Source organism: Sabethes cyaneus, chromosome 2 (genome assembly GCF_943734655.1).
Source record: "Sabethes cyaneus chromosome 2, idSabCyanKW18_F2, whole genome shotgun sequence".
Taxonomy (NCBI): Eukaryota; Metazoa; Arthropoda; class Insecta; order Diptera; family Culicidae; genus Sabethes; species Sabethes cyaneus.
This window is the reverse complement of record NC_071354.1, coordinates 191,488,987-191,498,571: the sequence shown is the minus strand read 5'-3', so window position 1 is coordinate 191,498,571 and position 9,585 is coordinate 191,488,987. Positions and strand designations below refer to the sequence as shown.

At 43.4% G+C, this 9,585-nt stretch overlaps 1 protein-coding gene across 1 annotated transcript; it reads left to right on the top strand.

The window, feature by feature from the left end:
- The first annotated feature begins 1,841 nt into the window (after window positions 1-1,841).
- LOC128734890 (zinc finger CCHC domain-containing protein 8) lies at window positions 1,842-8,785 on the top strand. The gene is made up of 3 exons (XM_053829287.1): window positions 1,842-2,859; window positions 2,918-3,630; window positions 7,819-8,785. Exons 1-3 carry the CDS (start codon window positions 1,941-1,943, stop codon window positions 8,482-8,484), a joined length of 2,298 nt encoding a protein of 765 aa, XP_053685262.1. The 5' UTR covers window positions 1,842-1,940; the 3' UTR covers window positions 8,485-8,785.
- The last annotated feature ends 800 nt before the right edge of the window (window positions 8,786-9,585 follow it).

The window sequence follows — 9,585 nt, the reverse complement described above, 5'->3', positions numbered from 1 at the left end:
TGTACGGTCAGTCAGCAGCTTACCAGCTCTGTCCTGTAGCGAAATCTTTGTATTCATCGTGGCACCACTAAGGCGGCAAGAAATATCGTACAGCAAACGGGTTTGGCTCGGGAGTTAGTCCAGGCTATCTTGGCCTACCTACGAGATCATTTAGCAGTCATCTTCAGGTCAGCGTATAGTTGACGGGCAGCTGTCTTAGCCGATCTGCGTCGCGCTCGCTCAATGCCGCTCGTCGATCTTCCTCTGTGTTTCATCCGAAATTCACTCTCTTCGTCCGCTGCGCACTTTGCCGAGGATTTCATCACTAATCGTGATAAAGGCGTTGATGCCGGTCCATTGCGTTTCAACGGTTCCACCAACTTCCGGCAACTCCGAGGCTCGAGATTTAACCCAACAAACATTTTTTTTTGAAGAGCAGTTTATTCAACCATTATACAGCTAATATCCAGCAAACAAGCGCTTGATAAGCTGTTATTCGACAAAAATGTTTGTTGGGAAGTTGTTCGACAACGGCCCCTTTCACCACAGGATTCTTCAATTGGCGGACGGCGAAACGGCACCCAACTTTCTCCTCCCGTTGTTGAACTCGTGCGACGCGCAAACATATCTCAGCGCTGATTCGGTAATGATCGGATGCAATATCAGCTCTGCGTTTGTTGCGTGCATTAAAAAGGTTTCTTCGTCAATTTCGGCTGATGCAGATGTGGTCGATAAGTTTTTTTGTTCGGCCGTATTCTGTAAACAATTTCTGTAATTCTGTAAACAGCTCTCCGTGTACGATAATCTTTCCTAGGCCATGGCGTCCAATGACGCGTTCAAGGTCCGTGTTGTTTGAGCCAATTTTCTCGTTGAAGACACCCAAGTGGATTTGCATGTCCCCCTTCCAGATTTTCTCAACCACACCGTTCAGTTTGCTGTAGAAAGTCTCTTTTTCCTGCAGGTCGGCAGCATCTGTTTGGCGTATAGCACTGGATTACTGCAAGCTCTAAGGTGTAAGGTTTCGATCCCGTGTTCTGAATCTGGCAACGATTATTCTTTCGTTTATCGGTTCCCACTTGTGCTTCTGGTTCAGTAGGCATCCAACTCCTTTTTCTCGACCTCGAGTAGCATTTTCAGCTTGTAGCTCGTATACCAGAGTAGAGCAAGACTTTTCTGGATGATGTCTTGTGTTCACTTGTACCCGACCAGCGGATGTCGCTCAGCCCAGGAGTTAGGACCCAGACACAATGCTTACGGATTTTACTACTTTACGGAAATTTGACGGAAAACCCTTGGAAAAACTGGGATGTTGGCGGCAAAAATACGGTTTACTTCAGGGTGGAAGAAAATTACTAAATTTAGTTTTCAGTGTGTTAAATAATATTGCGCTAGTTCCCATAACGAAATGTAGATGCCGCATACCCAAGTTATAGTTTGCTGTGCTTGCCGTTAGGTTGTTGAACTGTGCTATTTGAACACCCTCATTATGTCATTATGTACAGCTTGACAGTTTTTCATTTTGCGTAACCTTTTCTTTGAAGCTGAAGAACAGCAATCCTTCGAATAAGAAGGAATTTATGATTTCCGCCCATCAGAAGTAATGTGTTTTCTTTGTACAATTTAGCCTATATTTTTGGATGGTAAATAGCATGTAGATCACAGCAATATAATACGCCCTTAACGATTAATCAAAAATCACCTTCATTGGTTTCAGGACGGCTGAGAAACCGCGGATGGCCCGACGCACCAAAAACCGCTCTATTAGGGGGATAGCTGTTGGACGAAACGGTGAACAAAAGGAAGCCATGAACTAATTTCTACTGTCAAAACAAAAAGGTGGTGTGGAAAGCGCGTTAGGAATTGTGTGCTTTATTATTTTAGTTTTAGCTGGTTTTGCAAATATACGGGCCATAAACGAGTATTACGACGCTGAATGAGTTGAAAATTGTATTCAATAAAAAATGGGTACTAAACGAAAAGCTAACGACGAGATTTTGGAAATTCATAGTGATGATGATGATGACACTGATAGCGACGTTCAGATCCAAGAGAAAACTATTCCTGTTGTAACGGTAGACGACGACGACGAGTCGCCGGTCTTGGTTCCGGAGCAACCAAGTGAACCGGTCAATAATCAGTCTAATGATTCAGCTGCCACAACTTCTTCCGCAGCATTGACCTCAAATCCATTACTGACACCACCCGCCCCGGTTATTTCTCAACCTATGGAAGAGAATGCGAACCCGGAATCGGAGGTTATCGATAACGCTCAGGCGGTGAAGGAGAACGTGCTGTTAAGCATGCAATTTCGGGATAAAGAATTGTTTCACCTTTTTAAAGGGTCCCTTTCAGAATATCTGAAAACCACTTTTCAGTTAAAACTGTCCGGAAATGAGGTGGATGTTCTCCAAGATCTCGAAACCGCATCTCTTCGGGTCTGTATGAAGCAAACAGACGGAAAAGTGGAGCAGCAATGTGAAACTTCAACGCAGCAGAAATCAGCCACTGTTGCTATTCCAGACGATTCAACCGACAAAGCCGATGGCATATTTGTGTTCGATTCCACTCCGGCTAAGAACGCCAAAGGTGGTCCTATCATTCCAAGCTACAAAAAGGCGTTGCAACGGGTGCTGGACAATTCCCCTTCGGCAGTGCGGGACAGTGCCACCAAAAAGCCAAAACCGAAGCAGCTCTGCTGGAACTGCGAAGGCGATCACGGTCTAAGGGATTGCAAGGAACCGCGAAATTTTGCCCGGATAAGCAAAATGAAGCAGGAGTTTATGAAACGAACGGATCGGTATCATGTAGACCTGGAGCAAAAGTATGGCCATATCGTTCCGGGTAGAATGTCCACACAGCTGCGACAGGCGCTCGGTTTAAGTAAGTGTGTTTAAAAACCAATTAAAATTCATTAATAAACATCCTCTTTCATTCACAGGAAAACATGATCTCCCGATGCATACCTACAAAATGCGAATATTCGGTTATCCTCCGGGATGGCTTGAGGATGCCAAAATTACTCATTCCGGATTGCAGTTGTTCGATAACAATGGTAATCCGGTGCTAGATTCGGATGAAAGTGAGGGTGAGGTAGACGTGGTCAAGATGAAATATGACGTACGTAAAATTATCAGCTTCCCTGGGTTTAACATGCCCGCGGGCAAAGAGTTCCACGACGACAGTAAATACTTGGGTGTTCCCCCGTTGCTGGAGTTTCAGAGTCGGGATGAGATGATCCGGAATCTTGAGGGAACGCTAGTTCAGGGCTATCGTAGAAAAAAACTACGCATGACGATATCCGGCCAAGATGCGAACGCTGAGTCAACCGATATGGACCTGGACAACGCAGACCAGAACATGGATGACGGTTTTACAATCCTAGATTCCGTTGGTCAGTGTGACCGAATCGAAGACCAGGAAGTTAGTTTTGGTAGCTCGTTACCGTCGATTAATGGGCAGCCTGTCAGAAAGGTAGCTGAAGATCCAGAAGAGGGTGAGGTGAATGATGATGAAGACATTTCCGGTTCGAAAATGTGCAAAGAGGAGGTAGCGGGATTAGAAAAAACTTCTAACGACGGCGAAGAGAAAGAAAGCGGTGCGGACGATAGCGTGATATTAGTGGAGGAAGAAACGGATGTCATCTGTTTGGATGTAAGTAGCGACGAGTTTTAATGTTTTCTTTTCATTTCAATTTACCGCCTCTCAAAGTATTCAGTTTTGCCAATAATGTAAAAATATATATTTTTGGCGATCAATTAGCGTGAAGTAGTATTTTTTCGTGCGCCTTATTTCCGTGTATCGATGTCTGCGACTTATGTTGATACCTACTGCTTGTCTGCTACGTAATACTATATCTCGTACTGGAAAGCTTATTACATCGTAAATGTGATATATTTTTAATGGTAATGAGTTAGGTTGCCAAGTCACACCACAATATATGTTTTCCAATCTGTTGTGCCGGAATCGATTCGGCAACCCCTCATGGCCCTAACCATTTATTTAAGCGAACTCAGGATTTTAGTTTTGCGTTAGAAAAATTAAATGAAAATGCCACACCAGCGTTTCCACTAAACTTCCACAGAGCAATTGTTCTCTGCGGTGTAGGGAATATTTATCAGCAGGAAGGTTCAGTTAATTTTCTAGTCGCCACGTAAGTACATCGCATTGTCGATATAGTTATTTTCTATAACCAAACGATCATATTTTCGCCACTTGACCGGCCAAGAGAGTGCCTATGCTAGTGTGTTTTCCTGTTTTTTTCTTCTCGTTAAAGCAATGGTCCATTTGTACATTTTATTACCTAAATAGGGATATAGAGGCAAAAGTAACCAACTGATAGCCTTCGCAGACGACCTCTACATCATTACTAAAAACCTTGGAGCGTCGAAGACAATCTACGCCAGACTGAAAATAGAGGCAGGGAGAATTGGGTTACAAATTAAAGCGTCGAACCCCAAATATATGGTAGGAAGAGGATCCAAAGAAAACAACGTTTACCTCGCAAGCTGACGATGTACGAAACGCTAACAAGACCGGTAGCCCTCTACGGTTTTCAAATTGTAACTTTGCTTACGGAAGACGTACGAGCACTTGCCGTATTTGAACGAAGGGTGATGCAGATAATTTTTGGCGGAGTAGAAACGGAAAGCGGAGAGTGGCGAACGCACTACTTAGAGGGACTTTCATCGTAAACCTGGCGAAATTTGAAGACTATAGTTAGCTGGCCGCGTTGCAAGGATGCCGGATGACTGTGCAGTGAAATCTGCTTTCTTCAAGAACTTCAAGAATAAGGCACAAGATATAGAGAAGCCTAACTTGGTAAATGGCTCGACCAAGTTGAACGCTCCCCGGCTCTATGCTGCTAGAAGCGAAAGAGATGTTTTGTTTTTAGGAATTACAATTCAGCACATGTTCTGATTACTATTTTTGAGCTCTCGGTGTCGAATATAATGTACTAAACAAGATGTTCTCGAAGAGATGCTTCGTAATCGCAAGTCATACTGAGTCTCCTTGATGAGCGAATGTTTGTTGCTTCGAATCCTAGTAGAATCAAGGCCGTTCAGCGTTCCGTGACTAAAACATGATAACTAGAGGAGATCTATTATTGCAAATGCGAGACAGATCTCTGCCGGAAATTACCAATTTTACTAGGGCGGCAGAGTTCCTTAATCAGGGAGTGGATTTTGTAGTGTTGGGTGGAATGTATCACTTTGGAAAGCGATCAACAAGAAGAACAATAAGACGTGCTTGTGGAGAATAAAAGCAAAAACATTCCATCATGAAGACTGGCATCTCTTTCTCGCGCCCATACAAATGACAAGCAACAGAACGACCCCCGGCACGTCGCCATTTTTCTATTACCGAAATCTAAAACGTCAAAACACTGGTCGGGAAATCGTTTCATAGAAATTATAAGGAACGGCCAGTGTTGTTTGAGGCTCAGCATTGGCAACAGCAAACCCCTCCCGACAAAAGTTGAAGCTGTGTGTATTTGTATTGATGGGAAAATATGTGGGCGAGCGTGGCAATGCGGGATCGTTGAATCGAATTATTACCTAGTATTCCTAGCAGAACATATACGCTCAGAACAATCGAAAGAATACCATTCGCGATGAAGTCATTCATTCGGCAATTGAGCAACCCGCAAACTGCCGTAAATTATTGATGAGATTTATAGCTGACTCATCCTTGTCAGCTTAGATGATGCATCAGCTATTCAGCGATAATGTAAAGCTGCCACTTTTCTGGCGTAGTGGATGTAGTTGGATGCAATATTGGTACGCAGTAACCGGCTTGTCATCACGTTGTTCTGTATTATTCTCAAATCATTTTGTTAAGTAATCCTCAATCAGATTTAGGAGAATATCGACGTTACTCTCCGACGGCAGTAAATTGGATTCCGATCTGGCCGGTCATATATAACGCTCCGTATCATATTGGAACAGAAAAACGAAGTCGAGGACTCTCTTCTGCTGGTGTTCGTTAACTTGCGTATGACCGACTCAACCACGAAAATATCTGCGACGCACTAAGGCGTAGTACTTTACTTTACTTTAGTGGCACTGTCACTGTCGGTCCTGGGCTACCGTTCTCCAATCCTCACGAACACCAGCTGAACCAGCATCGTGTTCGACAGCGCACACCCATCGGGTACGCGGTCTGCCTCGGAGTCTACGACCTCTTTCTGGTTCTCAGTTGAAAATAGTTTTGGCGTCTCTTCCATCTAACTCCATCTAGCTCCACCTTGACACCAACACCACTTGGTCTCCTACGTTCCATGCCAGCAATCATGTACTTCGTTTTGGCGGTGTTAATGGTTAGCCCCAATCTCGCTGCTTCCCTTTCAAAAGGCCTGAAGGCCTCTTCCACTGCTCTACGGTGGATTCCTATGATATCGACGCCATCCGCAAACCCAAGAAGCATGTGAGGTCTCACCCGCTATTCTAACGCATGATTGGACCCATCCTTCGTCGCACGAATCAGCGTAACTAGTTTCGTCGGAAAACCATGTTCTATCATTATCTGCCACAGCTCATTTCGTTTGACTGAATCGTACGCCGCCTTAAAGACCACAAACAGATGATATGTTTGCAAGTTGTACTCCCGGAACTTGTCGAGTAACTGACGCAGGTTAAACATCTGATTCGTTGTGGAGCGACCCTCATGAAAACCAGCTTGGTACTCGCCAACGAAGGACACCGCTAACGGTCTTAGTCTGCCGAACAGGATACGGGAGAGCACCTTTTAGGCAGAATTGAGCAATGTAATTCCTTGATAGTTTTATATACTCGACAGATCCTGACAATGATCCGGTGGATTGCTTCGTATAGCCGCTCGCTCCCCGCTTTTAGAAGTTCAACCGGGATCTCGTCCTTCCCAACAGCCTTACCGTTTTTCAGCTCAGGCGTAGACGAAATCCAGTTAAGCTAGTCCATTTTATCGAAGCCCGACAACGAGGCGTGCTCGTGAAAAGTATTGCACAATAGCGTCTTGTCCGACCCTGTAAGGGTTATTGCTTGTGTAAGTGTGCATATTATCACCGGTACTGTTTCTTATAAAGGGTGTCCCACATCAAATTGCACCACGGAAGAAGCGCTGTAGAAAATTACTCATTGGGTACTTTCTTTTGAAAATTTGAGTAGAAGTAGTTTAGAGTGTATTGTTTACACTCCTGCGAACCTGTCCTGTCCTCAGGAGCGTGGTCTACTCATTCCGCGCTCATCGTTACTTGGCCATTCTACCTCGTGGCATTGCTAAGATAGTTTGTCCAAGCTCTTTTGTTTCTCTCTGATCTGTGAAGAAATGCATATTTTTAGTGTTGTAGAGATAAATGGAATTTTCTCCTAACCTTGTCATCAATTCTACTATAGGGTACGGGAGGGTATTTTCAGCAGGTTTCTAAATTCAGCCTATTTGCCTCTTCTTCGCCAATAACAATACTTTGCCGATTTAGAGTTTTAATATGTTATAACTATTTTCTCAAGACTGTAAGTAATCTACTATTTTTTATTCAAAGAACGTCAAAACCACCTATTCTTCCACTAGAACTAGGCCATAAGCTGTGTAAGAAGAAATGATTATTCACTGCTGGTTTAATTGTAAGCAAATACTATTTCATCTAGTTTCAAAAAGTGCTGTCAACTGAAATTAGGTAGTTTCCTTATACAGGATCAAACTAGGTTGAACTGATAAAATAGTGTAAATTACCCCTAAAAAATTAGGTCAGGCATTATAGTTTTTGCGGTTTTAATTACCCTATTATTGATCAAAACATATATTATTTGGTTCATAAGTCATCTATTCCAAACACTAAACGGAACCAAACCTTTTGTCTTTTAGGACACTCGTGCGGAGTCGCCCTCTCTAGATGAGCTCAGAAGAAGACAACTTGTGCTTCTGAAACTGCTAGAGAATCAGTCCCCTAGCGTACAAAACACTGCCGACCTAACGCAAGAGGATTCACTTATGGATGACGTACTGATGGCCGAACAGTTAGCCGAGGAGGAGGATCGACAGAAAGCGAAAAAATCTCTTTCCCCTCCTCCTCAACCGACGATATCCGAACAAAACGCCATCGTATCCAACCCGATCGTACCTGCAGTTGTCCATCCAGTTTTGTACCCATTTCCGGTATCGGTAATACCCCCTCCACTACCGATGGTTCCACCTCCACCTCCCTCGTCCGAGCAAACTGTCTCAGAGCGTCCTCCAGAGCCGGAATTCCTCAACTTGGATGAGATAAAAATGTCGAAGACACCGTTTATTGACGATCCCGGTTCAACCGGGTTGAAAAAGATGTCCCTTGGAACACCTATCCTCACCGCTTTCTCTCCGTTTGACAAACTGCCCTGCGGAGATGCTTTCTCCAAGGGCGTCAGCGATGTAATTAACTTTGAAAATTTACCTAATTCTACTGGCAAGTACGAACGGATGAAATCACTGCTGACTAAAGTGCGAACCGTTATTAGTGTGCACAACGGCGAAGCAGAAGACGAATCCAGATAGCCCAAACAGATTGACGCGGACCACGATTGTGGCAGTTCTAATTGAGACAAAAAGCAAGTTGAATGAATGTGTTTGCTCTCATAAATTGTTTTATAGCGTGATTGAGAATGCAATTGTGAAATAAAAACATTTTTTCAGGTGAAGCTGCTCAAGTGTATTTGCGCATAACAAATAGTAAAGAGTAAGTGAATGTAGTTTAAGAATTTGAGGATATAAATCTATATTTTATGCTTAAGGCGGTAAACACTTGTAAACTAAAACGTCCGAATGGCATGAATGCATTTTGAATCTAGATGGAAACTTATCGGGAGAATTGCTTTTGAATTGGAAAGCAAAACCTGATTACAATAAATATATTTTATTTGATGCACGCTATACTTCTTTTATTCATTGTAAGTAAGATTCAACTGCCGATTCATTGTTACCGGTACATTTTATTTTCGTTTGTAGGCTTATAGCTGGGTGAATTGCTATAAAAGTGCGGCAGCATGCCAGCCTAAGCCCCTTTCGTACAAAATCTTTGTAAGGATTACCTACCGGTTGGCTTTTCTGTGTACGAACCGAGCGAAGTAGAATTAGTCATTCGGTCTATCCGAAACCGCCCCGTAACTAAGCACCCAACTAGAGTCTACTAAAATATTGTCATCCATATTTTATCTGAAGTGATGTTGGTAGCTATTATGCTAGGGTAGCTCGTTGGAATCACATAGAAGGTGCTTGAAAATAGATGTGGGAGTACAATAAACCTCGCGGGTGTTGCGTTTATAAACGAGTGGATGTAAATCCTGCCTAGTAACGAGTGGAGCTGGCGTGCGTATCCGCAGCAAATAATAATACCAACTGAACTGCTGGGAGAATGTTGCAGCTGCAGATGCTTTTTTTCCGCGCCAAATTTGCCTGCGGTTTGTTTTGTGCTTGAATTCCGTCCGGCTATCTATGAAATCAGCGTAAATTTGCTAATTACGACAATGGGCATTGGGGCGCAAGCGATTAACGTAAGCCCGAAATTTATGTTTTTAGTAACCACATTTTACCCATTAATCTAGTTGGACGTGCCAATTTGTTATTAAAGGCCATTGTCACTGGCGTTTGGTCCGGAAT

Bases quoted from the DNA above. Each gene is read 5' to 3' on its own strand.
- LOC128734890 (XM_053829287.1), top strand. From the start codon at position 1,941: ATGGGTACTAAACGAAAAGCTAACGACGAGATTTTGGAAATTCATAGT. The intron at 2,860-2,917 runs GTAAGTGTGTTT...TTTCATTCACAG, and splicing joins GCGACAGGCGCTCGGTTTAA to GAAAACATGATCTCCCGATG. The intron at 3,631-7,818 runs GTAAGTAGCGAC...TTTGTCTTTTAG, and splicing joins CGGATGTCATCTGTTTGGAT to GACACTCGTGCGGAGTCGCC.